General features: G+C 43.1%; 1 protein-coding gene across 2 annotated transcripts; it reads right to left on the bottom strand.

Annotated features, from left to right (window-relative positions):
* Positions 1–404: 404 nt before the first annotated feature.
* On the bottom strand, positions 405–25889 carry LOC121439323 (pyruvate dehydrogenase (acetyl-transferring) kinase isozyme 1, mitochondrial-like). 2 transcript variants are annotated; one of them, XM_041639809.1, is made up of 11 exons: positions 25580–25889; positions 23853–23994; positions 19987–20058; positions 17130–17314; positions 16811–16900; positions 14989–15066; positions 13688–13764; positions 12118–12216; positions 8744–8854; positions 6696–6809; positions 405–4126 (listed from the first exon to the last, which is right to left on the bottom strand). In XM_041639809.1, the coding sequence occupies exons 1-11, from the start codon at positions 25755–25757 to the stop codon at positions 3986–3988; spliced, it is 1287 nt and encodes a 428-aa protein (XP_041495743.1). In that variant the 5' UTR covers positions 25758–25889; the 3' UTR covers positions 405–3985. The 2 variants fall into 2 exon arrangements, with proteins under 2 accessions (XP_041495743.1, XP_041495744.1); XM_041639810.1 differs by lacking the exon at positions 14989–15066.
* Positions 25890–26362: the final 473 nt, after the last annotated feature.

Raw genomic sequence — 26362 nt, 5'->3', positions numbered from 1 at the left:
CCACATGACTAACACAGACAAGAATTATGGGTTAATTTAAGATCTAAGAGTTAGCTAATAAGAAGCCTGAGCTAATAGGCCAACCCATTTATAATATAGACCTGTGTGTTCCTTTGGGACTGAACAGTTACGGGACCAAGCGGGACAGAAACCTCTGTCAACGCACTTCCCCTGTAACCCAGAAACTATAGGCATGTGCCCCTAGATTAGCAGTGTATGCCACCTATATGGTGCTAGGGCTTAAACCAAGGGCCTCATGAATATAAGACAAACACTCTATGTCCCTAGCTGAGTAAAAACTTTTGGAAGCCGACAAAAATAGACAATCTTGTCTTTTCCTGTTAAAATCTATTATTAAAATTTGCTAAAGAAATAAGAAGACTACAGGGGGAAAAAAGTGGGCAGTAAAATGTTTAATTCTTTCCAAACACAAAAGTAGACAAATGGTATGAATGGCAGTTTGCAAATGCCAGGACTAAGTAAAATAGGAATGCATTCATTTCTGACATTTAAAAATCCTTCACAAAACATTGTTCTTTGAGTGTCTTGGATTCGAATGTGAGAAAATTATTAGTATTATGACCAAAAGTTAATCAGATATAATGATAAGTTCCTCCAGTAAAAACAACCAAATTTAACCTGGCCATCTATCCTCTGAAGCTTCACATTTCCTTGTAAAACTGATGACGTAAACTCAAAGTGTATCAGCTGGGCTTCCTCCCTAATTGGCCATTCACAGAGCCACACCAGGGCCAAACCACTCTTTCCCCTCCCTCTGTAATTGCTCCGGACCTTATTGATTTTAAAACATACAAAAAACACAGGGACTATGTAGAGTTGGCTGGCCCGAACTCCCTCTGCTGACCAGGCTGGCTCACACTGAAGAGATCCCTTCACACATATGCCATCATGCTGGCTGGAACTTACTAATTTTAACAGTGAGGGGAAGATGCGGTACTTCCGTGCTATCTGTGAGGACTAGGATGTGATCTATCTTGACAATAAGAGTTTAGACACTCCATTAGTATTAGGTGGAAGGTAGTGCTGGTTAAATTAAGCCCTTTCCTACAACTGTTTGTACTACAGAAAGTTACCTGGATTTATTTATATGGTTTTTCAAATTTTACATCAGTTCTCCACTGATGCAGTAAACATCAATCATTGGCAGTGTATCAGATAACGAGAACCTAGAGTCACTCAAACCACACAAACTCTACCACCTGCTTCCCCACTAGACCACACACAGTGGAAACCTGCCTCAAACCCCTCTTGACTATTAGATAGGTAACAGAGTATAGGACACCTAGCTACAACCGGCTTCATTTTATTTTGTGTGGTATGTATAGGGGATGCCTGCCTTGCCACACACATGTAGAAGACAGCTGATGGGTTAGTTGGTTCTCTACTCTACCATGTGTGTTCTGAGAAAAGAATCAGGTTGCCAGGCTTGGCGGCCACTGCTTTTACCTGCCGAGTCGGTGTGCTGACACCTACTTACAATTTCCGGGATGTTTATAGAATGTTGAGCCTTGATGATGAGAGAGATCACTCTTTAAAAGACATGAGTGTATCCCGTGACTCAAATTTATTTAAAAAGGTCTGATCCAAGTTTTCAGCTCACTGTCACTGGGAAAGCCTCTTAAAATACAATAAAATTCTGCTTCACTATCTCCATGTAGAAACTACACAGTGGAAGGCACTGACCATTTTTAAGTATAAAGACATGGAAACCAAGTAGCATTTTAAACTTCAGTGTGGAATATTCTTACAATCCCTTTCCTACAATGCACTGGCACACTCATTAACTTCCCAGGTTATAAAAATCCCTTGCTATCAACTCCCCGACCATCAATCTATTTTTATACCTATACCACATAAAATTAATGCAGGCGGACAAACCAGCTCACCTTAAGAATCTAAAAGCCTTTTAGGTATCTTTAAAAGCCAGTCTGAGAAAGCACCCCCTCCCCAGAACATTTCCACACACGCTTTTCTATCCATCACCATGACAACAAAGCAAAAAGGTGCTACGCCTTAAAAAGGGGGGCTGAAGTAAAATAATTCTACTTCTTGTCTGAAAACATTTCTTAGCTCTTAAGTCAGAGGGGGAACTTTTTAATTCCTTGGAGAGGGAAAAGTATTTCACAAGTAAAAATAGTACGTTTATTGACAATTGTACAAAAGATTCCAAAATACTTCAGCGTTGCAGGAAAATGTAATTTAAAGCTAGTAAGTGTAACACATGGAGTAAATGTCACTCAGGAACGCAGTCTATTTCTTACAAAGTCCTCAATTAGAACACTAGGAGGTGTGTCTTTTCCAACATTTGGTCATATTAGCTAAGCCCTGGGCCAACAGGACCTGAGTTCAGGCCCTCACCCCTCCCATGAGGGTTCTGGGCTGACCACCATGGAGATCCTCAATCTACAACGTTTCTATCGTTTGGTACAAAAATCCTATTTTGTGCCGTGTTGCATGATTTGGCTTTTGTATTAAATTGTATATATTTATGGGACACAGTGAAATTTGATAAATCCTGTCACAGCATTTTCCAAACCAAATCCCCAAATCCCTCCAGCTTAAGTGGGAAAGCACATTCTCACAGTATTTTCTCATCACTCAGATCCAGTAAGGACATCCTGACAGATGACAGCGATGAGCAGGGATAGCTCAGGCTGTGGCTCCGATCCTGTGTGACTTCGGGTCACTCTGAGTGAGAACCAAGGTGTCACTACTTGCTCCATGGCTCTGTGTTGTAACACAAATAACGTCCTAATATTTCAAAGCATTCGCAAACTTTAAATGACCACACAGACGTGAAAGATTTTTGTAGCCAATCTAAGTTGACTTTTCTCTGATTAAAAAACAAAACAAAACAAACAAACAACAAAAAAACCGGGCACTTTTTGAACAATACGTATCTGTAGTCACCACTTAAAACCAAGGTGACTGGGGTCACCCTAGTCTCCCTGTTCATGATTCTGCTTTCCATTGTACCGGGCCTGAGGTTTGGATTATGTCCCCTAAAGTCCAGAAACAGGGAACCAAAGGTTCTACCGATCCATTCTGTCACTTTGGCAACAGCAGTGGTGTCATTCTTCACTCTGAACTGTGGTTTTAGCCAGACCCGCCGTGAGCCTCACCTACTTGGAGAAGCTCATCTCTGGTCTTCAGCCCCTGGATGCCCTGGAGTAGGACCCAGAGAAACCAGTTCTTCAGAAGCTCCATCAGATAATCTCAACAGCCCGTTGGCTCAGTCAGGGCACTTGGTGCCTTTGCCCTAGTTTATTCTCTCTGCTAGTTTGCTTGCTTGGGAAATAAACATCTCTCTTATAAGCCAGACACACCCTTCTTGTTGCAACACTCAGGAGGCTAAGGAAGGGCATTATGTTCAAGGCCAGCTAGGGCTACAGGCGAGACACTGTTTTCAAAGGAAACCCTTGCACTGATCCTGAGCCCACTACCCATGATCCGGACTTAGCTCTGTGAGGAACCAGCCATTACCATGCACCGCAATAAAACTATGCCATGATCAGTTAATTTCAGTAGACAATGCATAAACGCCGAAAGGTGCTACTGGTACCACTGTGTTCTGCTTTTGTGGGGGATGAGAAAACCATCTGACTAGGTGTTACCACTAACAGATGACAGAACTCCAAAGCAGGCGGCTAACCTTTAGATGTTTCTAGCAGACATAAATGAAAACTTGAAAAAAAATACTCAACTTCCTACAGAAACCCAGAGACTTCACACTCCATACGTCTACCGCACAGAGGGAAGTTGACCAAAACTATGAGTGTTTAAAAATAGGTCCAATTAACCAAACATATCAGAATAAAGTTGGTGTAACTGATCCTTCGGGAGCTTTAGCAAACAGGAACTGTGAAAATCACACGTGACATATTTGGTACAATGTGGCTCCAACCACATCTCTTCCAAACTCGGCATAAACCACATTTGGATTTTCCAGCCGTCCCATGTGCATCTAAGAGCTTCGGAATGTGGTCATGTCTTTCGGCTCTCTGCTGGGGACACACCAGTCGTCGGCCTCGTGGTTCGCTCTGTAATGCTTCCAAGCAGCTTTGTTATACACGGGGAGTCTCTCGATGGATTCTGTTGACAGGGCCTGGAGTCGAAAAGAAGTCCTCTAAGTTGGCCACTTTTAAGAATTCATTATCTGAGATAATATACGGCGGCAAACCATAACTACAAGTCCACAGCATTCTACTGGCGTCTAATCAACTAATTACTAACCACACATCGTCTTCAGGGCGGACATATTTGAAATGTGCTATTTGCTACATCTGTGTGTGGCACCAATAGCACAGTGACTGGATTTGATGCTTCGGCCACCCCCCTAACCAGCCCAGAAACACTTACCAAGACAGAACAAACACCTCTTGCAAAGTACACACCCAGCCAGGAGTCAGCCGCTCAAAAAGCTGGCTAAGTGTAAGAGCATAATAATCAGGTATCCACCCTAATGTGTGTACAGAGACTTAATTAGAGAACCCCAGTCTTCTTCACTGTATAGCAATGTATTACTGGAAACATTAGTGCGCAGGGACAGAGATGGCTCAGAGTTAAGAGCACTTGTTCTTGCAGAGGACCCAAGTTCAGGCCCAGCACCCACATGATGGCTCACCACCACCTGTGACTCTAAGAACCTAACGCACTCTTCCGAGCACCACTCATATCAAGCAGGCATGTAGTACTCAGACATACATGCAGGCAAACACTCATACACATAAAATAATCTTTAAAAAAATTAAAAACTGGACATACCAATATTATCACCAATAAATATCAAGCTGAAGTTAAGACATGTTGGCTTTTACCCGAGCAGTGCGCGGCCCTTGTCTGACCTCATGTCTTCCCCTCCCTGCACCCAGTGCTGGAGACTGAACACAGGGCCTCATTTGTAGGTGAAGCAAGCACTCTGTCACTGAGCAACATTACAATCCAAATACCGTGTTTGCTTCTCCCGCTGGAAATGAATTTCTGCTTCCTGTACACACCGTTCACTGTTCTACAGCTTCCTGTAAACGGTGGACACTTTCTTATTATTTTGACAACAGGCCACTGGTATTCCAAGATGTCGACAATCCAGAATTAGGAATTTCCTGATGATTCTGAATATGGTCTTTAAGGGACTAGGTGTGATGACCCCATTAAAATGCTTGTATTCTAGGTTTTCCCATATAGAAAAACTTTCCATCTCTGTGCTCTAAATAGTCTAAACATCTATCAGAATGCTCCATTTAGTGTTAAAAAGACTGCAATGGGAGGACTGGGAGAAGAGGAGGGAGGGAACTGTGGTCGGTTTGTAAAATAAATAAAAAATGTTATTTAAATAAAAAATACTGCACAAATATTGTCATATCTAAGTTCCTCACCAAGACATGTTAAAGAATAACATGGCTATAAAGCACTTAGTCTCTTCAGGCTAACTCACAACACTCTTAAGCATAGCCTGTAAAGTGGGTGCCATCTAGTGGCCAGAACAAGAAACTAGCGCACCAACTACGTAATCAGTGCTTTTAAAGTATTGCTGTTTATTTGGGTTGTGTGCATGGTTCAAGCAGGTAAAGATGCTTGTCATCAAGTTAAGAACTGAATTTAATCTCCAAGACCCACATGGTCAGAGGAAGGATCTCCAGCATTGCCCTCTGACCCCCACACAACACACTGTAAATAGTTTAGGAGGCTGGGGAGATGGCCCAGCAGTGAAGAGCATTTGCTGCTCTTGCAGAAGACCTGGGCTTATTCCCAGCACATACATGGTGGCCCACAATCATCTGTGGATCTGATGCTGTCTTCTCTATGAGCACCAGACACATATGCGGTCCACATACATGCACGTAAAACACCCATGCACATAAAACAAACATAAATGTCTTTATTAGAAACAGGATAATTATGTGCTGGCAGATGGGAAGCACTAACCCAACATGTGCAAGCCGCGGGGTCACACACACGAAGGCTGGGTGCTATTATTGCTTGGCAAAATGGCTTGGCAGTTAAAGGCAGCTGTCACCAAGCCCGACAACCATGGTCAAACTCCAGAACCCACATGGTGAAAGGGAAGAACTAGTTCTGGAAGGCTGTCCTCTGACCACCATGCATGCACAAGCCCATGAACACACATGTAACAAGCAAACAAACAAACGTGGGCTTTTGTTTTTTAAAAAGCAGATCAATGACTGGTCATATGTTTCACATTAAAACTAAATTCACTTTTTTTTCCCTTTTTTACAGTGCTGTAGAGTGAACCCAGGGTCTTTCTATTACATTCAGGATTTTCTACTTTAACCTAATTTTCTATTTCTTTCCCTACTGCCCTCAGCTACCCAAATGGGTGCATACCCGTGTAACTATCACTACATTTATTAACTAGTATGAGGTTTAGTAAATTCCCATTATACTTTTTCAAACTGGGCAAGGGGCTGAGGAAATAGCTCAGTTGTCCAGAGCACTGGTTGCTCTTACAGAGGACCTAGGTTAAGTTCCCAGCACCTACATGGTGGCTTACAACTGTCTTGTCATTCAAGTTCGAGGGGATCCAATGCCCTCTTCTGGTTTCTGAGGGTACTAGGTAATCACTGTGCATAGACATACATATAAAAATTAAATATATATACACACACATACACATACATACATATACAGTTAAACCAGGAAGCTTCAGTTATTACCTTAATATAAATAACAGCATCAGTCCCATAGCCCTCCAAGGAATACAGCTTTAGGTCTCCCTGGAAGTACTGTGCATAGAGGCGTGATATGGGCAATCCATAACCAAAACCAGCCTGTTCAATGAAAAACAAAGTTCTGTTCAGAGCCCCACATCTTTAAACACTTTTCTGACTAAGGTAATGCCACCAAGTACTGCAGACCCACCAACCTACGCATCCAAGAGAGCTTGTAAAACTCAATCACAAGGAAGGGTTAAGCTGGAATTCGGCTGAGCCCATTAGTGCATCAATTCTGTCTATAAAATGACTGTGGTATCTGGAGAAGACACATTGCTTTCCTTCGCTGTCGTGCTCCAAGGCTCCCAATACAGCTCTTGGCAATTGCATATAAAGCACACTGCTTTGTTAGGAGCCAGACGAGGAAATGCCTCGCTGTAGCTTTAATAGCAATAGACAGGAAGCTCAGGACTTCACACCATGGATGACCAGCCTCTCTTTGTTCTGAACCTGGAGATAACCTACAACAGTCCACTTTGTTAGTGCTCGCCGACAGATCACTTCCCTGCTCCAGAGTCTTCAAAGCCAGCCACTGCTCCACCACCCACCCCGCCCTAGAGACAGAAAACCAAAGCAGGTCTCTGCCCACTGCTCTCCTGCCTAGCAGAACCAACCTCCCACCCTCAGCTCCTTAAACACAGAACTCCTGGGTCTTTGTTCAACCCGTTTCCAGTATCTGGTCCTTCTTTACCTGGATAAAATCCCACAAACACTTGGGAAGTTAAATGGCTTCCCTCTCCACATCACGCCTTCAATGGCGTTCCTCACAGTGGGCTTGCTCTTCGGTGTTTGTGTGAACAGAAGAGTCACTGACTGCGCTCACACGCAGAGGCTCTGGCCTCTTCTCCCGCTGATTATTATATTGTTATTTGTGTGTCTACGAGTGCGGGCATGTGCGCACAATGTTGTATGTGTGCTGCTGAGGACAACTTCCAGGAGTTGGCTCTCTCCTGCCATATGGGATCTGGGGACCAAACGACATCATCAGGGTGCTAAGGCAAGCGTGTTTCCCCTGAGCCATCCCACTAATTCTAAATATTTTATATCCTAAACTCTGTGTGTGTCCCAAGTCAACTACCCAAGTTCCAACTTCCTCCCTGCCCAGGGCTGAGCTGCAACTGAGTTTTTCAGCTCTCAGAGGGACCTGCACTGGGAGCCAGAGGACTGCAGGGGAAGTCAAGGCAGTCACCCCCATGTCTTCACCCTTGTTCAAGGGGAGCCTCTGAGAGTAAACAGCACCTAAACAACTATAACTTGAGGTTCGGACCAGTGAAATTAAGAGATTAAACCCTGAATGCTGGGGAGATGACTCAGCAGTTAAGGGTGATCCAAGTTTGGTTCCCAGTCCCCAGCGAGTGCCTAACAGCCATGGGTGTGACTCCAGTTCCAGGAGCTTCAACACCCTTTTCTGTTCTCTGTAGGTGCTGTACACTGGTGTGCTTACATACATGCAACCAAAACATTCATACACATACAATCATAAAAATATTTTTTTAAAAAAATGTAAAACACTGGGTGGGCATGGTGACTTAAGACTCTAACCCCAGAACACTGGAGGCAAAGGTAGGCAGCTCCCTGCGAACTGAAGGCCAGCCAGCCTGTGCCTCATAATGAGGTCTTTCTAAATACGAATACTTCAGGGTAAATATCAAAGTCGATGATGTTAAAATATCAAAAAATCAACTATTACTACAATCCCTACTTTAATTTTCATATTGAAATAGACTATCACATGGTTTACCACAGAGAAACTGCTGTGACGTCACTACTAAGAGTAGCAGGGAAAAAGATTCTTAAACTATAATCTGTTTTGTGCCTATTTCAATTAAAAACTAATCCCAGGGCTGTTTAAATTTAGACAGAAGTGTTTGTCTCTGAAGTTTCAAAGCCTTTTCCTTTCCCGTGAGCTCCTCTGAAATTGGCTTGACAGGTTTTGGGAAGCCACAGTCGGATGACAGCTGCCCAACTCATGGCCTTCCTGCCTCACGTACCAGCGGCACCGCACGGGACGTCTCAACACGAGGCCGGGGTGCAGTCGAGTACATGTAGTTGAAGAGTCTGTCAATCTTCCTCAGGGGAACACCACCTCCCCGGTCACTCATCTGAGAGGAAAAAGATCACACTCTGAGCAAGTCCCACACATCACAGTATCACGACTCAAGTGCTTCAGGGAGAAGGTTGCTTTCGGAAGTCAGTCCAGGCTGTGAGCGCAAACCCTGCCCTCAACGCTGCAGCTAACACAAGGTTAATCCTTCTTGGTGGGCAATATGATAATCAGGAGAAAAATAAATATAAAAGGCAAGGACATGCTACACAGCAATGCCATCTCCTAAGCTTATCCCCTAAGAAACCAAAGTATGCAAAGTATACATGAGAGACCACAAGGACATGTGCTCAAACTATGTTCATAGCAGCAGTATTTGTCATAGCCAAAACCTGGAAGCAACCTATATGCCCCTTGGCTGAAGGATGGATAAAGAAAATGTGGCAGGCATATTTACACAATGGGGTACTACACAGGGGAATAAATTAATGACATTTTGAAATTTGCGGGCAAATGGATGGATCTAGAAAACATCATATTGAATGAGGTAACCCAGACCCAGAAAGACAAATATCATATGCACTCACTCATAAGTGGCTTTTAGAAATAAAGCAAAGAAAAACCAGCCTACAATCCATAATCCCAGAGAACCTAGACAACAAAGAGGACCCTAAGAGAGACATACATGGATTTAATACACGGGAAGTAAAAAAAGACAAGATCTCCTGAGTAAATAAATTGGGAGAATGGGGACCTTGGGAGAGGATAGAGGGATGGGGAGCAGAGAAAAGCATATAGCTCAATAAAAACAAAAGTATACATGAGAGTATCCATTTTAGTTTTAAGAAAAATCAGAGAGTGCCCACATAGTGAATTAGGTAAAGTACATTCTAAAACAGAATACTACATAGTGGTTTAACTATTATGTAGAACTCTATGTGTTAGCAAGAGAGATCTCTACCCAAAAAAAAGAAAGAAAAAAAAATTCAGGCAACAAAGAACAAGTTAGAAATGTTAATAATTCTAATTTTGTAAATATACAACATAAGTTTGAAATGGGCTGGAGAGATGGCTTCACAGTTAAGAGCACTGACTGCTCTTCCAGAGGACCTGGTTGGTTTCCAGCTCCTACATGATAATTCTAAACAATAACTCCAGTTCCAAGGAATCCAGCACCTACTCCTGGCCTCCACGGGCACTGCACTTAGTGCACATAACCTATAAACACACACACATAAAAACTAAATTTTTTTGTTTTTCAGAAGTTGAGCATACACACCTGCAATCTCAGCATATAGGAGGCTGAGGCAGAAGGATTGCCACAATTAGAGACCAGCTTGTGCTATAATGTAATACCCTATCTCAAAAAAAAAAAAAAAAAAAAAAAAACAAATCCAAAAAATCAAAAAGAAAAAAGAAAAACAAAAGTACGGGCCAGGGCTGGAGAGATGGCTCAGTGGTTAAGAGCACTGCCTGCTCTTCCAAAGGTCCTGAGTTCAATTCCCAGCAACCACATGGTGGCTCACAACCACCTGTAATGAGATCTGGTGCCCTCTTCTGGCCTGTATACTTAATAAATAAATAAATCTTTAAAAAAAAAAAAAAACAAAAGTACGGGCCAGTGAAAAGGCTCGGTGAGGGAAGACACTTGCCACCAAGCTCGATGGCCTGAATTCAACTCCTGGGTGCACATGGTGGAATGAGAATCACCTCCTGCAAGCTGTCCTGGACCTCCACACCTGTGTGCTCATCAACACGTTCAGACATACATACATACATACATACATACATACATAAATAAATGCAGCTTTGTAACACAGAACCCCAGACAACATTTTAGCGAGTTAAAGGATACAGAACTTTGTACTAGTCTATCATCTTTCAAGTCAAATAACCATCTGGCAGACTGAATTAGTAATTAACTTACAAATTATTTTTACTGTTCCCTTTATAGTCAATATGGATTATTTTCCCAGCCTATATTCTATTTACTATAAACATTCTCAAAAGATCAACAAGTACTCTTAGCCTCTGAGCCATCTCTGCAGCACCTCTCTTCCGTATCTGAATGTCTACTGTGATGTACCACTCACTTGGGGTTTTCAGATTATGGTCTTCTAGATTTCCAGGGTTGGAGTTAGCAAAGCCCCATGGCTGTCTTAGTCCCTCGCTGTCTTCTAAACTCTTTGGCTAGCCTGTTACTTGTTCTAGCTTACCCACGTCGTCAAAGCCCTCTGAGCATTACTTCTAATTGTTCCTGACAACTGTTTCCAACGGGACCTGAGAGACTAATAATCTGAGTGCTCAGCCACCATCCAAGAGAGCCTTCAGAAGGCCTAAGCTATCAACCATAGTGGGCTGAGATCAGCCCAAACACTGCGCTAAGTTACTTCATGTTGTGTAAAACAGTGGTTTTTCAGACTACCTTGCCCTGAGAAACTGCAGTTTAAGGATGGAGGGCGAATGGCACCTGGGTGACATATAAATGAGAACTATGAAAACGATTATTTGCATTTTTTTCCAGTGTTGGTTTCATACATGGAATTGCAGGTTGCAAACAATTATCTTCAGAGTTCTGTAGGTGCCTGCTGATCCTATCACAGGCACTTGGGGCTGAGTACGGAAGGCACAGTGTTCTACAGCTACATCCGAAAGAGCTAACGCCTCAAGCAGCCAGCACAGAAAGCCAGTGTGTGCTATTCATGGTGTAAAACCCTCAGAACTGGCAATGCCTGAACACTCCTCAGAAGTAAGTCCAGAACAGCTAAGACACGCTGCGAGCAGCAAGCACAAACGGCCAGATCAGACAGCTGACTGGTCCACAAAATTAATCTAAGCAAACTGCACTATCAGAGCAGGTAGGCAGCAAAGCTGAGCAGTGGACCAGAGGGCTGGATCTCAGGGCCTGTAGCTTTGACTCTGTGTGACCCTAAGCTCATCTCTGACCCTTGAGTTTCCACAACTATAAAGTAAAAGTGCACGTGCTCCTGGGAAGCGGTGATGAAATGAAATAAAACAGATGAGAAGCTCTGCTGGAAACGGAGGTGAGATTAACGCTCCGTCACGCAGAAAGTGCACAGCATTTGAGACAGGCACTGATCAAAGTCTGTCTCCAGGTGTTCCTTCAACCGGAATCATCTGGATTAAGGACCAGAATAGAAACAGACTCAAAAGATAATTCTATAATTTGCCAGATAAACAAAGCAAAGAGGTTATTATCTAGCTGACTGAAATTCTTTCCCTTGAGAATAAATTAAGTATTATAGAAATTAGACTTATTATATTATTTTTGTATGCCTACACATCCATTAAAAAAATTACCTTCACGGTCAAGTCCTCCTCGCCCAGTGTGACATGAACTTGAATCGGGGGATAGACACCTTTGTCGGCATGGTGCTCCATGGTTGCTCTCATCGCATTCTGAAATACATTAGGATTACATTAAAGCACGGCTTATTAAAAAAAACAATACACTTATAATTTTGAAACATATGTACATTATTTGAATTTTAAGTTTTCTTTGTCACTGGTTTGTCACTAGGGGAATTTACAGCACAATGTTTTGATCAGTTTCTCAAAGCTGGTGAGGCACACAAGGCCGGCACTCCTAAGCACGGACAGTAACGGGACACGGGCACTGGAGTAGATCTGAGAGCGCCCACAGGAAGCTGCGACTGAACGTGGAATTAAGAGAGCCCTGGCCGCTAAGACTGAGCTGCCCTGAGAGGAGGCTGCGGTGTTTCTGTGAAACCAAGTTTCCAGACAAAAGCCACTGTCATGGGTATTATATAAACACGTCACAGCTTATATAAAGCTTTATTAAATATATCTTTACATGACTGAATTTTCAAGGGGAAAACACCATTCTAACACATTAAGGGCCAACTGCTTTTAGCCACTAATGGATTTCTGTAGGTGTTAGGTGAATTCTTAATTTGTCAAAACAAAGCACATTCTTCCACACTTCCTCTCTTAGCTTTCTGTGTTTTAGTATGTTGTGCTTTCTTATTTTCTTTCCTTTGGATTTTCCGCCAGGGTCTTGCCATGCAGCTCAGGGTGGCCTAGTGCTCACAACCTTCCTGCCTCCACTTCAAAGGCACTGGGCTATGGAGCTACAGGTGTGTGCCGCTACACCTGGCCGGCCTGCTGATATTTTGTGTTATCCAATAGCCAGACATCTCTCTGCTCCTCTGGTCTGCCACTGGCTGGAAACTGGGCAGCTAAAGCAGGAGGCGGTACAGGCCTGAGCTAGGAGAGTCATGGTCAGCTGCAGGAACCAAACACAGTTACCAACCACTCTCTTTTCACTAACAAGTGGGGGGTCGGGGGTGAGGGACTGGATTCTCAACATAACCAGCATGCTTTTATTGAGTTTTCTGAATCTGTTACAATCAGCAGCTAGTTCTTTAAGTCCAATATAAACAACTTTCTAAAGAAAAGAAACAGAACAAAGGCATATAAGTGGGGCTGGCCCAAGGGTAGAAAGTTGGAAATTACTGTTCCAAATATTTTGGCTTATGAAAATATGTATATAACTTTACTAAGCACCAATCGCATGCTCTGCTATTATGAGCATTTATATATAGTATGTCTTTCCCAATATTCATAAGTTTCCCTGGGGAAAATTACCTTAGATTCAAAGAGGGCCAAAGTCACATGTTAAGCAACAGAATGAAAACTCAACCCCAGGACTGACTCTGGGGTCTATGTGCTCTATGTATGGAGGGCACCCATGTGTGTAGACACAGGCTCACTTCCAGCCAAGCGGCACAATACTGACATGGAATGGCATATCTTAGTGAACTAGGAAGTCCACAGGAACATGGGTCTTAGAACAGATTCCTAAGATAAGAAGGGACTAGCAAAGGTTACACGATACTATTTTACAAACCTTGAACAGTTCAAACACCATGTGATAGAGATGGGATGGTACATAAACCACGTGTATTGTCTGTCCTGGTGAAACCGCTACAGAGCAGAAGAGAAAAATGTGAAAGTACAGAGAGATGTGCTTACAGCATCCTTCAGAATAGACTGGAGTGAGGCGGGGAGACATTAGCTTTGGAGCACGGTACTGGGGGGCGGGGCTTTCACACCACTTCTTCACTGTCTGAGAGTTTGAACCCTGTACACACTCACAGGAGACAAGAGTCCTGCTGCTATTCCTCAATCCGGAATGAGAACCACCCATCCTCCTACGCTTTCCTATGTCAGTCAGGGTTATACTTCCTAAGATGGACACCTTAGGGAAAAAATGTTTCACCCATGTAGAACACTGTCTTAGAACTTTCTCAAGGGGTATAGGTAACACAGAACTCTGGAGAACAAAGGGGTAAGACACCATACTTTTAGAGTACTTTGACCAATAAGTAACTGGACTCTAATTCAAACAATAAGCCAACTCTCATCTAAAAACCTCCCACTTGGAAACACGAATGGGATATCTTGAAATTGCCTATACAGCTTAAGTTCCCAAACTCTTGTCTGTAGTGTGATTCTTCTTACTGGGTAGCACCCATCCGAATAATCAGCGTGGCAGGAAACCACAAGCAATTCTACCCTCAACTGGGTAGCTACGCTACTACTCCCCTTTCAGAGATCCAGAATGCGGCCTAAAGCCTATTAAAATGTATTTCCTCCCATCACCTTCCTGAATTTTCTTAACCCAGGAGAGGTTTTCCTTGTTAAACTACCATCATCAGTCTCCTTCCAAAACCCTGAACCCTTTATCCAAAGGCAGGAAGAGCCCATCAGAGAGAACCGGACTCTCACACAGATGGGCAGCGGCTCCCGTTGTCCTTCACAGGACCGGGTCTCTGACTACAACAATAAAAACTGACTCACAATTCAGGAAGTAGAAAAAGGATAAACTTTGCTATGAGGAATATACAAAAATTAAATATAATTTTCTTGGTATTATTTATTTATCTCACTATCTCTGAAAAAAAAATAGCAACAAATCAAAATTATCAGTTTAAAATAGAGCAAAAACAAAACACCAAACTATCTGTCCTAAGAATCAAACTAAATTCGGTACGTGTAGATGATGTGCATTGCACACGTGTATCTTCTGCCTCCACACTTAGTGAACAAGTTGATGGAAGAGTCCGTTACTGTTCGAGCCAATCTCAACTCACTCCTTGGTCGTCAGAACACCCACTACTGAGGACAGACACCACCAGGCAGGCTTACCATTTAGTTCTTCAAGTTCTAGTTCAGGAGAGTTAACATAATACAAATCACAAAGCCGCCTAGCATTTTCATAGCCATCTAGTGTGAATCAAACAAAACAAAGAAGCATTAAATAAATTTACTTCCGTCTTACGCAACAAGAGGCCAACAGCAATGACAAACGAAAATTTAAAATTCTCTGCAGAAGAAGATACACTTTAACAGTCTTAGTGAGGGGAAGGCTCTTTGTGTGACAAAGCCCTCTGAGCCATGAAAAAATAATGACCAAAAAAGGACCACAAAACTTGAAAACGTAGGCATGAAAAAAAAAAATACCATATACAAAGCAAAAGAAAAACAGCAGGCTAAAGAGATTATTATTTATACATTAAATATATATTTACATTGTATGTTTGTTTTTGAGACATCTCAAAAACAGTTGGTAAGGGTTTAGGAAGTGGACACCTTTATTATTTGATACCTTTTTTGGGAACCATTAAAAATTTAAATACACAAAAATGTTGTTAATTCAGGATTTTTTATTGTTGTTGAGGTAATGGCCTTAATGTGTAACCCCAGCTGGTCTGATCTCGAATTCCTTGACTGGCCCTGAACTCAAGGAGATCCACCTGCCTCTGTTCCTGAGTGCTGGGATTAAGGGTGTGCAGTTCTAAGAATCCTGCCTTATACTAGCAAATCACCATATATTTAAGGATGTTCACTAAGATACTGTGAGTAACAGAAGGAGAAAAACGCACACAACCTAAGTGCATTACGAGAAGCATAGGTTAGAGCCCTGTGATACAGTCTACAGAGCCACTCAAAGCTGTGGGCTATGTCCATGTGGCTGGGAGTTTGTAGCAAAACGTCTGAAGCACTCCACTTTCTCAAAGCAACAAACACGGGGGCTGAAAAGATGACTCAACTGTTAAGAACACAGGCTGCTAGCCAGGCGTGGTGGCGCACGCCTTTAAAACCAGCACTCAGGAGGCAGAGGCAGCTGGATCTCTGAGTTCCAGGACAGTTGGGGATACACAGAGAAACCCTGCCTCAAGTGAGAAAAAAAAAGAGCACAGGCTGATTTTGCAGAGGACCTGGGTTCAGTTCCCGTATCCACATGGCAGCTCATTAGTTCTAATCCCAGGAGCTCACATGCCGCCTTCCAGCCTCCAAGGGCACCAGACATACGCATGATATATAGACAAAACTCTAGGCAAATCACCCATATACTTAAACTTTTTTTGAAAATTTAAAAACAAAAAAAACCATAAAAAACTTATACAATATGCATATGCACGTGATTTCAATAAAAATGCTTGGTAAGATGCAAATTAAACTGTTATGAACTTTCACTACTACCACTGACAGGCCAGGGTCAGAACCTGAATATTTTATCATACTGATTTACTGTGTGTGTACATCTGTGGGTATGTGCACGCCAAGGGGCACATATGGAAGCCAACTTCCTGGAGTTAGTACTCTCCTTACAACTAGGGAATTCTGGGGATCAAAGTCAGGCTTTAAGACTTGGCAGCAAGTGTCTTTACACACTGAGACATCTCAGTGGTCCTTTTTAAGGGTGGATGGAGAAAGACTTGAATTTTCTGAAGCAAAACAGAAAAATATACTTACTAACAGCACCAAACTTTACTAACAGAGGATTCTATCAGGAGGGCATCTACCTTACACACTGCATAATCCATGTCATGAAGTGATTTCCAAACCAAACGTGTTTGCTCCTAACATTTTTCTCTCATGACACACGCAGTGGTTATGAGGGAAGAGATGACACTCAATACTTTGGTGGCGTTCACATCCTTCTAGAAAAGACAAATGCACTTACCTTTAATAACTTCGACTACATCACAGTTTGGATTTATGCTTCCAATGTGTTTTCGATGAGATGGGCTTCCTTTTCCACCAAACAATAAAGCTATCAAAAGTGAAAAGCCAAAGAAAGCACATTTCCAGATCTAAATGATGTTTCTCTAAACGGTACCAAACAGCAGAACATTTTTCTAACACGTAAAGATGACATTTTAAAGTCAGTAAAATGCCTTCTTTGTATAGCAGTGATGTTCGTGTTAAAGGGACACTGTCTAGGAAAATTTAAGAGGACTACACACATAACTAAGTACCTCTTTCAACCGTGGGACACTTACAGTGCTGGTTGAGTAACATTCTAATTGAAATTCGACTCATGTAGAATCGATCCAGAAAGTACTGGACATTTTGACTGGTGACAGGATCCACCCCGAAGCTCTCCTTGTATTCGGTCACACCCTGGGCCATGGTTGGGATGACGTCATTGTGCCGGTTTCTGATCCTTATCACTGTGTCTGTGAATCTAAACAAACCTCTCTGTCAAAACATCCAAGTATTTTGACAAGTGACTTTAAGATACAGGCTGCAGTTACAAAAAGTCCTAGTTCAGAGAAAGAAGCATCTATGAAGGCTTTCCCATACTTGGTTAAATACATTTCGGATCATAAGGTACACGAATCTACAAGGTACAAGGATCTCCAAGTAAAACACCCGTATGGCAGCCACACTACTATGAACAGTGAACAGGTTTCCCTTATCCACTGTTATCTAAGCATCTGAGGCTCACTAATGAGGCCAGCATTCCAGAGACACCTGCCAACGCTGCCAATGAAAAGGCCTTTGCTTCTAGAGAAACATTCCACAGTGAGGCAAGATGGGTAAAACCAAAAAGGTCGGCTGTGGATCTCCTCCCCAGAGTTCAGAAAGAAGAACCACTAGGTACAGAAAAGTGAGAAAAGAACTCTGACTTCACCTACCCTGAGTTTACAAAGTAGATGAGAAAAAAACAACTGTTGGATTAAAAGAGTTTTCAAATCATACTATCTTCTTATTTCTGTCAATTTAAGGAATAAGATAAAAGACAGAAGTCTTAATTGTGATATAACAAAACCAATCTCCTAACCTAGCCATTAGGACTCACACTTCCAAAGGAGTGCTTTCCCAAGGACTATTTAACTTACTCCAATGATTTTTTTCATCACTTAAAAACACTTTTGAAATTCTTAGTAATAAACTTCAAAGGCAAGCTATTAAGACAAATTATAATTTTAGAAAATTCCTCAAAACAACAAACAACAAAAATTACAATCCCTTTCTTATTTGTTTCTCTCTTTAAAACAAAAACTGTTGAGCGGGGTATAGTAATTCACCTGTAGTCCCAGGCAGAAGCTGAAGCAGGCAAATCACTGTGGACTGGGCTACAGAGTGATTTCCAGGAAAGCCTGGGCCACATATTAGACCCTGTCTCAGAAAACAAAAACTGGTCTGGGGAGACAGCTCAGATGGTAAAGAGCTTGTTGTATAAGCATAAATGACCCAAGTTCAGTCCGCACAAAGTTGTGTAAAACTGCCAAGCATGGTAGCACATGTTTGTAATCCCAGTGCTGGAGAAAAAGATAGGATTCCTGGAGTTCGCCGTCCAACCAATTCAGCTGAACTGACTAAGCCATGGATCCCATTTCACAGCAGGCGGATGGCAAGCACTCTAGAGGCCAGCACCTGAGGTTGTCCTCTGGACTCACACACATGCACGGGAACCTGAATATGCATGAACATGCACACGCAAACATAATTGTTAGAATACAGATGGCGCACGTCTTTAGCCCCAGCATTTGGGAGGCAGAGGCAGGCAGATCTCTCCAAGTTCAAGACCAGCCTGGTCTACAAGTGAGTTCCAGGACAACCAGAGCTGCAACACAGAGAAACTTCCACCAAAGGGGGGAAAAAAATAGATGACAGATGTCTTCAAAAGTCTCCACAGTAGCATTTATAGGATATTCTATCGTTTCCCTTTGCCTTGTTCCTAGCCCACCATTTATATATTATATATATTCCACCATTTCCCTTTGCCTTGTTCCTAGTCCCGCCATTTACTGGCTACAAGACCCCAAGGCACAACCCTCTCTGTGCATAAACGCAAGATCTCAGTAGAGTTGTTTCAAACACTAAATGACATCACTCACCCAGAGAGTGATTTTTTTGATGAATATTACTTTCAAAACAAAAACATGTTTGAGAACTGCAGTTACGCCACCCTTTTAAAAGATGGTCCAAAAAAAAAAAAAAAAGCATATAGATTCTGTGGACAATGGTCTTTATACTCTAATAACATTCATTACAAACAGATAACTGCCTAAGTAACCAGTTGGGTTTACCAACTCTGCTGTCTGGGCTATGAGACTGAGCATAGGATTTATGCTATCTTATGAAGCACAGACCACAGGAATCCAGAGCTAGTTTTAACAGCTCCTCTATAAAGCAAAAGCAGCATTAGCAGCTGCCATGTTTCAAAACCAGAGATCTTGCATGGAAAATAGACTTGTAAGCTTTCCCTTAAAAATAAATTTTTTGATTATCTGGGTGGCATCTGCACACAACAGTGAACACTGGGAGCAGAGGGTGACTGTCCCTTTGGAACTGGCATCCCCTCCCCAGGATAACAGACCAGGTGGCATGCACGTCACATCTAGATGGTCACTGCTTGTCACATTTGAACCACCTCTTCTTACAGTCAAGAGGGATGTGGAGTGTGTTTTACATCTGGGCCAGCTCTGCGGCTTATACTGTCTCGCTGCCTTCAGTGCCTGTGTGGGTTGCTATAAATGAATACAGTAACTGTGCTATAAGTAAAAGATGTTAATCCGTCTCCTTAAAGTGGGCACAGGCAAACTGAGCTAATCACGTTTACACTTTTATATGATGTTTAAAGAATATAAAATCAGGGCAGAGGCAGGTGGATCTTTTTGAGTTTAAGACCAGCCTGGTCTACAAAATGAGTTCCAGGACAGCCAGGGCTACACAGAAAAACCATGCCTCAAAATACAAAAACAAACATAAACAACAAATATATATATTTTTTATATTATATATTGTTTTATATATATAATCTGTATATATAATGTATATTTGTTGTTTATGTTTATATATATATATATATAATCTGTATTCAGAATAGGATCATACAATTATACTTACTCGTAAATAGTTTTAGCATCTTCAGCACTTTTGTCCTTAAAATCAAGCAGCTCCTGAAGACTCTGGATATACCTAAGACACAAATCAGAGCTGTTTATTCATACTGTAGAATTAACACAAAGGGTCTTTTCATATTTTATAGTCTTAAATTTAGAATACTCCTATAAATTATGGTTGAAGTAGGATTATTGTTTTCGTTCTCTCTCTTTAGATAGAGTAGAATGCAAACCAAGCCCTGCGTCAAGTGCATGCTGAACAAGCGCTCTAGCAGCTGAGCTACACGCCAGTCCTGAAATAGGATTTTTACACCCATTAGCATTTGAGGTGGCTCAGTGTTTAAGGGCACTTCCTACTCTTCCAGACTACACAAGTTCAGTTCCCAGCACCCACAGAGGACGGCTTACAATCATCAGTGCTTCAAGTGACCCAATACCCTCTTCTGGTCTCCATGGGCATTCACACACATTGCATACAGTCATGTAGACATACACATAACATACACACACACAGACACACACACAAATAAATCTTTAAAATAAAAGAAAGTACATGCATAGTTTTACCATTGAAATCACAAATAAGGGCTAGACATGGTAGCTCATGCTTTTGCCCCAGCACTTGGAAAGCAAATAGATCTCTGCGAGTTCAAAGCCAGTCTGGTCTACACTGAGAGTTCCAGGACAACAAGGGCTAAATAGTGAGACCCCCGTCCCCAAAACAAAAAACAGATGTTGTGAAATATTTGTTTATACTGTAAAGATGTGTCTCTGCCTAAGGCACCTTCTGATTGGTTTAACAAAGAGTTAAATGGCCAAATAGCTAGACAGGAGAGAAAAGGCGGGACTTCCAGGCAGAGAGAAACTGGAAGGAAGAATCTAGGTGCATGGATTCACCAGAAGACACAGGGAGAACGGGACGTACAGTAAGGAGAATAGATAGCACCACATGGCAGAATGTGGGTCAATATAAATGATTAATTTAAGTTACAAGAGCTAGTTGAAAACAAGCCTAAGCTAAGGCTGAGCTTTCATAATTAATAAATCTCCGTGTTGTTATTTGTGACCTGGTGGCCCAAAGAAAAATCCAACTACAAACTGGCAAGAACTGGAGGGTGTCGTTTGGTGGTAAAGCATTTGCCCAGTATTTGCCCCTCAACACACACAAACACAGATCAGTAGGCCAAATTTGAGTTAAGAGTTTAAGATTTACATTCTAGACCCTACAAGTTTTTAATCTTTTACATCCCTTTGCACTTAGATTATAAAAACTTCATCATGAAAACTGAACTGTCACTCTTGTGATCATGGGTACATGCTTGCCTTAGTCACAGCAAAAAGAGGGGTACACCTTGCTCTAAGAACTAACTTAAGTGTAAGTGTACTTTTAAAACCTTAATTGCAAATGGTTAGGTCAAACCAACAAGTACTTACATTTACTGAAAGCCTACAATCTACCATACACAAAACACAAAAGCAATTAAAATCTAAGTTTCTTAATTTACCCAACAATTCAAGGTAGGAGAGTACTTATTTCAGACAAAATGAGAAAGTTCAAATGACTTTCTCAGCATCACACAGCTAAACACAATGGCACCAGAGGGCCAGGGCTGAAAACACCTCCACAGCCATTCAGTTATCCTTACAGTATAAATCCTGCATGCCTGGAAGGGCTGTGCAGGGATGGGGCAAGGGAAGGACCGTCCACATCTGGAAATCCCCGTGGTAGCTTGACAGGTCTTGCTGCATTCAAAGCCCAGCGATCGTCATAGCTACCACCCTGATTTAGCCTCAGATTTCTCTGCACTGGCAAGAAAAAGTCTTTTAGACAAAAATGATTTTTAGAAGATATTTAAATCTCTGCCCCTTGTGAGGCAAAACCAGGTTTCAAAAAGCAGGATAAGCTAGTTTTCATGAGGAGCTGTAGGGAACCGGAAAGGCTGTCTCGGAAGATTAAATTGTCTCCTGTGTATCCCATGATTCTCTCTAAACCACTTTCTCACTCAACTACATGAACTAACAGACCTCCGGGGACCTCACTCTCCTTTTTTTTATTTTTTTCTTCTAGTGTGTGTGTGTGTGTGTGTGTGTGTGTGTGTGTGTGTGCCTTCAGAGGCAGGGCGACCTTGACAAATGCCCTGGAGCTGGAGTTACAGGCAGTTATGAATGGCCTGACTTTGGTGCTCTGGAAGGGCTGTGAACACTTTTAACCACTGAGCCAACTTTCCATACTCCTGCTTATCTTTTGATAATGACTTATTTTTAATTATGTGTACACATAAGTTAGGGGAGTATGCGCACACGTGCGTACAGGGGTCCTCAGAGAAGATGTTGGACTCCTTGCAGCTGGCGTTACAGGTAATGGGGAACCCCCAGTGTGGGTACTGGGACCAGAACTACAATACCTACAAATAGAAAATTAGCAACCCCATTAATCACATTTGGCAAATGTTTTGAAGTTACTTTTTTTTTCTGCTTAATACTTGACTCTGTCCATGCATACAAACAGAACTTTTGCTTAATATTTTCCACCCTGGCATGGTGGCTCACAATTTTAATTCTAGCACCGGAGAGGCAGAGGCAGGAGGATCTCTGAGAGTTCAAGGTCAGCCTGGTAGTGAGTTCCCTGTTAGCTAGGAATAGTGACCCTGTCTAGAAAGAAAGAAAGAAAGAAAGAAAGAAAGAAAGAAAGAAAGAAAGAAAGAAAGAAACTGGCTTTTAGCTGGCCATGGTGGCATACACCCGTAATTCCATTTCCAAGGAGGAAGAGGCAAGAGAATCTCTGAAAGTTCAATGTCAGTCTGGTATGTACAGTGAACTCCAGGCTGCACAGGACAGTGTCCCAAAATAACAAGGACCAAGGGCAAGAAGATGGCTAGGAATAGTGACCTTGTCTCAGAAAAAAAAAAAAATTGGCTTTTAGCTGGCCATGGTAGCAAACACCCGTAATTCCATTTCCAAGGGCTCCACTGTCTGCGTTCACACCTGGACAAAGGACTGTATAGTATCTTAGCTTCCTCACCAGTAAAAGGAGTGAATCACACCTACCAGGTATGATTAAAAGAATAAAAAGAAATGTATGTAAGTATGCAGCCATCGGCAAATGGTAGATATTTTTCTCGTTAGAACCTAACACTCCTGCAGAGACTGTAACATAAATCTTAAATTTAGTATCAGTATTTCTGGGCAGGCGTGATTGGTTTTCTCAAAGCCAAGGAATTTTAATCAAGTTCAGTGTTGAGAAGACAAGGCACATGGAGACGAAGAGTGCCTTAAAATTCTACTGAAGAGCAAGTGCAGGGCAAGAGAGGTGCCCAATAGTTAGGAGCATTTACTGCTCTAGTAGAGACACAGACTGGGTTCCTACCCCCCACAGAAGGCAGTTCAGAACTGCCTTTAACTATAGTTCCTGGGGATCTTGTGCCCTCTTCTGGCCTCCACAGGCACCTGCACATGTGTGGTACATCTATACTCACACACACATACACATACATACATACATACATACATACATATATAAAGGCAGGGCACAGTGGTACAAACCTTCATTCCCAGCACATGGGAAGAAAAAAATCAAGCACATCTTTTTGAGTCTGAGACCAGCCTGACCTACATAAAGTTCCAGGCCATCAAGGACTACATAGTAGGACCCTATCTCAAATAAATAAATTAGTCTATAACACTTGGAAGAGAGATGACCTCTCTGAATGAGGCCATCCTAGTCTACATAATGAGTTCCAGGCCAGGCAGAGCTATATGAGATTCTGTCTCAAAAAATAAAAATAAAGTAGTAAGTTAGAAGCATTTTCTTTAACCTTGAACCAAGTCCACAAGTCCACTGAAACTGCAAACACAAGATGGGACTCTTACCAACTTTGTACCAACTGTACGGATGGGGTCCGGAGAAGATTGTCTGGAAGGAGGCTTATTTCTTTCATTATATTTGCCAACCTAACAGGCAACTCTTGTCGCAGAAACATAAATGAGGTTTTTTCACAAGCATTTACTGATCCTGAAACCAAGCACAGTGGGAAAGGCAGTAAGTAGAAGGCAGAAGCTGCCAGGAGCAGGAAGCAAGGGGAAAGGAGAAAGTCACTAGGTAAGGTCATGATGGTTGAATTATCACACTGAGAGAAAGGGACTGGGAAGCAAACATATATCCAGGCAAGGTTGAGCTAAGTGGTCTACAAAGTAACCCTAACTCCAGAATGACCTTCCGATTCCTGATATTCCAATGGATCAGTACAACAACATAGGTACTTTGTTATAATTCACATTTACTATTTATTTTAGGATTAAGATAAACTAAGTGGGTCTGTTTTAAGGCTTGAGGTCTATGAGTAGAGGTGAGAAAAGCCCATTCTATATGCCCCACTGCCGCTACCCTTTAGAAATTCTGATCCCTGACTCTGGGTAAATTTTGACCCAGGTATGTCAAGACTGACTAGATACAAATATGAATCACCAGGATAGAGTTAGTACACACAAGGTTTTCTGGCAACAGGAGGCAAAGACTACCAGAACCGCGTCAACAACCATCAAGAAGAACCTACTCAATTGTCTGATGCCTGGGAAATTCACCTGCCCCCTTCTCCACTCTTGTATCCAGATGTCTGGCAGAATAGTTGATGAGTATCCATCCCTTGACAAGTAGCTTCCCTTGAACTAAAGTTTTATTTCAGCAATCCATTTGAAACTAATTCAACCTTGCAGATGAAACTTTAGTAGAAACTATCTTGTCAACAGTAGGTATATGATTAAGGAAAACATCTTGCGAAAGTTTAATAGAATATCCATGAACACTATAGTACAGGCATTTAAAAATAAAAGCAAATAAATAAATAAATAAATAAAGCCACCGGGGGGGGGGGCTTTCACAGCTCCTTAAAAAAGAAATACAAGGAAACCACACTGCAAAACACAATTTTAAGATAAAGTATCCAGCCACGCCACTTATCTCCTATGCCCTTTAACCATGTTATAATCTGACAACACGACACGGAGATGACTTTTTCTACTCCAGAACTTCTGGATTTCAATGTTAGAATATATATTAAGCATACTCCCCCACCCCCGCATTACTCCTGATGAGAAGTCAAAGGCCTAATTCTACAGTTCCTTCTCCAATCTGTAACACACTGACAAGATCATGCACTTTACGCGTGCTTGGGGCAGACAGCTCGTGAAACGAAGTTGCTCTCGGTGGAAACACTAGCGAGGAAAGAACTGGGCCAGTAGTAACTTGTTTTCCTGCCATCACGCCACTCTAGAGGATCAGCGCTGTGCTGGCACTGATCTCGCCTCGGCAGAACGCCACCCTCGAAGCCGTGTGCGCTCTGGCCTTGAACCTGAGCAAAGCTCCCCAGAAGACACCGGGTCCCGAGCGCGCACCTGCGCACGTGCGCGGAAGGCTGCTGCCCCTGCTTTGTTTTTCTCGCACACCCTGGTCTCAAGTCCCGGTTACGTGCCCGGCCTGCCAGAGCGCGCAACCTCCGGGGAGGAAGGAAACACCTAAGACAACAGGGGAGGCGACAAGAGGGAGGAGGGGGAGAGTCTGGGAGGACGGGGCCGGCACACGAAGGCCCGGTCGCCCTCACCGAAGTCCAGGAACTGCTTCATGGAGAGCGGCGACGGCGAGAAGCGTGCGTAGAAGTCCACCTGGCCCGGAACGCCACGCTCCGACTCCGGCCCGAAGCCCGAGGCCAGACTGCGGCTGGCACTGGGCACCGCGCAGCGGACGCCCCGGCCGCCTCGGAGCAGCCTCGCCAGCCTCATCCCGAGCCCCGCCGGAGGAGCCGGAGGCCCCGGCGCCAGCCTGCAGCTCTGTGCCGCCGGCCTGGTCGCTACGTGCGGGACGTGGCCGGCCGCGGGGGCGGGGAGCTGCTGTCAGCACCGCGGCCACCGCCCCCTCGCTGTAGCCACGCCCACGGAGGCGGGGCCCCGAGAGGATGGTGGCGGGAGAGGAAAAAGGGGGCGGGCTAAACATCGCCCCTCACTAAAGCCACACCCCTTTGGGCGGATCCCCGGGAGGAGGACGGAGGCGGGGAAAGGGAAAAGAAGAAAGCAGCTCAGCCTAGAAGGATGGGGCCGCTGGAACCACCCGGAGCAAGCAGCCAGGGTCTTGACTGGCACTCAGACAAGGCTCGGTGAAGATTTTGCTAATTCCCAGGAAGCCCGCGAGTGGCTAACCGGATCTTACAGTCCAGCTCGCCCTATGGTGTATCCCTTGCACGCCCACTTCCCTACTTCTCCGCCCTCCCAGTCTCAGCCGAAAGACTCTAGGACGTGCGGGGGTCACCGGCAGTGAGCCTGTTCCAGAAACGCCCCTGCATCATGCAGGTCCCGCGATTAGTGTGTGAAGTCTCGGAGAGCTACAAGAG

The sequence above is a fragment of the Microtus oregoni genome, unplaced genomic scaffold (assembly GCF_018167655.1).
Source record: "Microtus oregoni isolate MIOR12 unplaced genomic scaffold, Mior012 000060F_ref0000265, whole genome shotgun sequence".
NCBI classification, from domain to species: domain Eukaryota; kingdom Metazoa; phylum Chordata; class Mammalia; order Rodentia; family Cricetidae; genus Microtus; species Microtus oregoni.
This window is presented reverse-complemented; position numbering and strand designations above follow the sequence as displayed.

Coding starts and splice junctions, on each gene's coding strand:
- LOC121439323 (XM_041639809.1), bottom strand. CDS start 25,757: ATGAGGCTGGCGAGGCTGCTCCGAGGCGGCCGGGGCGTCCGCTGCGCG. Junction 20,059..23,852: donor GTACAGTTGGTACAAAGTTG/GTAAGAGTCCCA, acceptor TTTGTGTCTTAG/GTATATCCAGAGTCTTCAGG. Junction 17,315..19,986: donor GATGCTAAAACTATTTACGA/GTAAGTATAATT, acceptor AGGTTTGTTTAG/ATTCACAGACACAGTGATAA.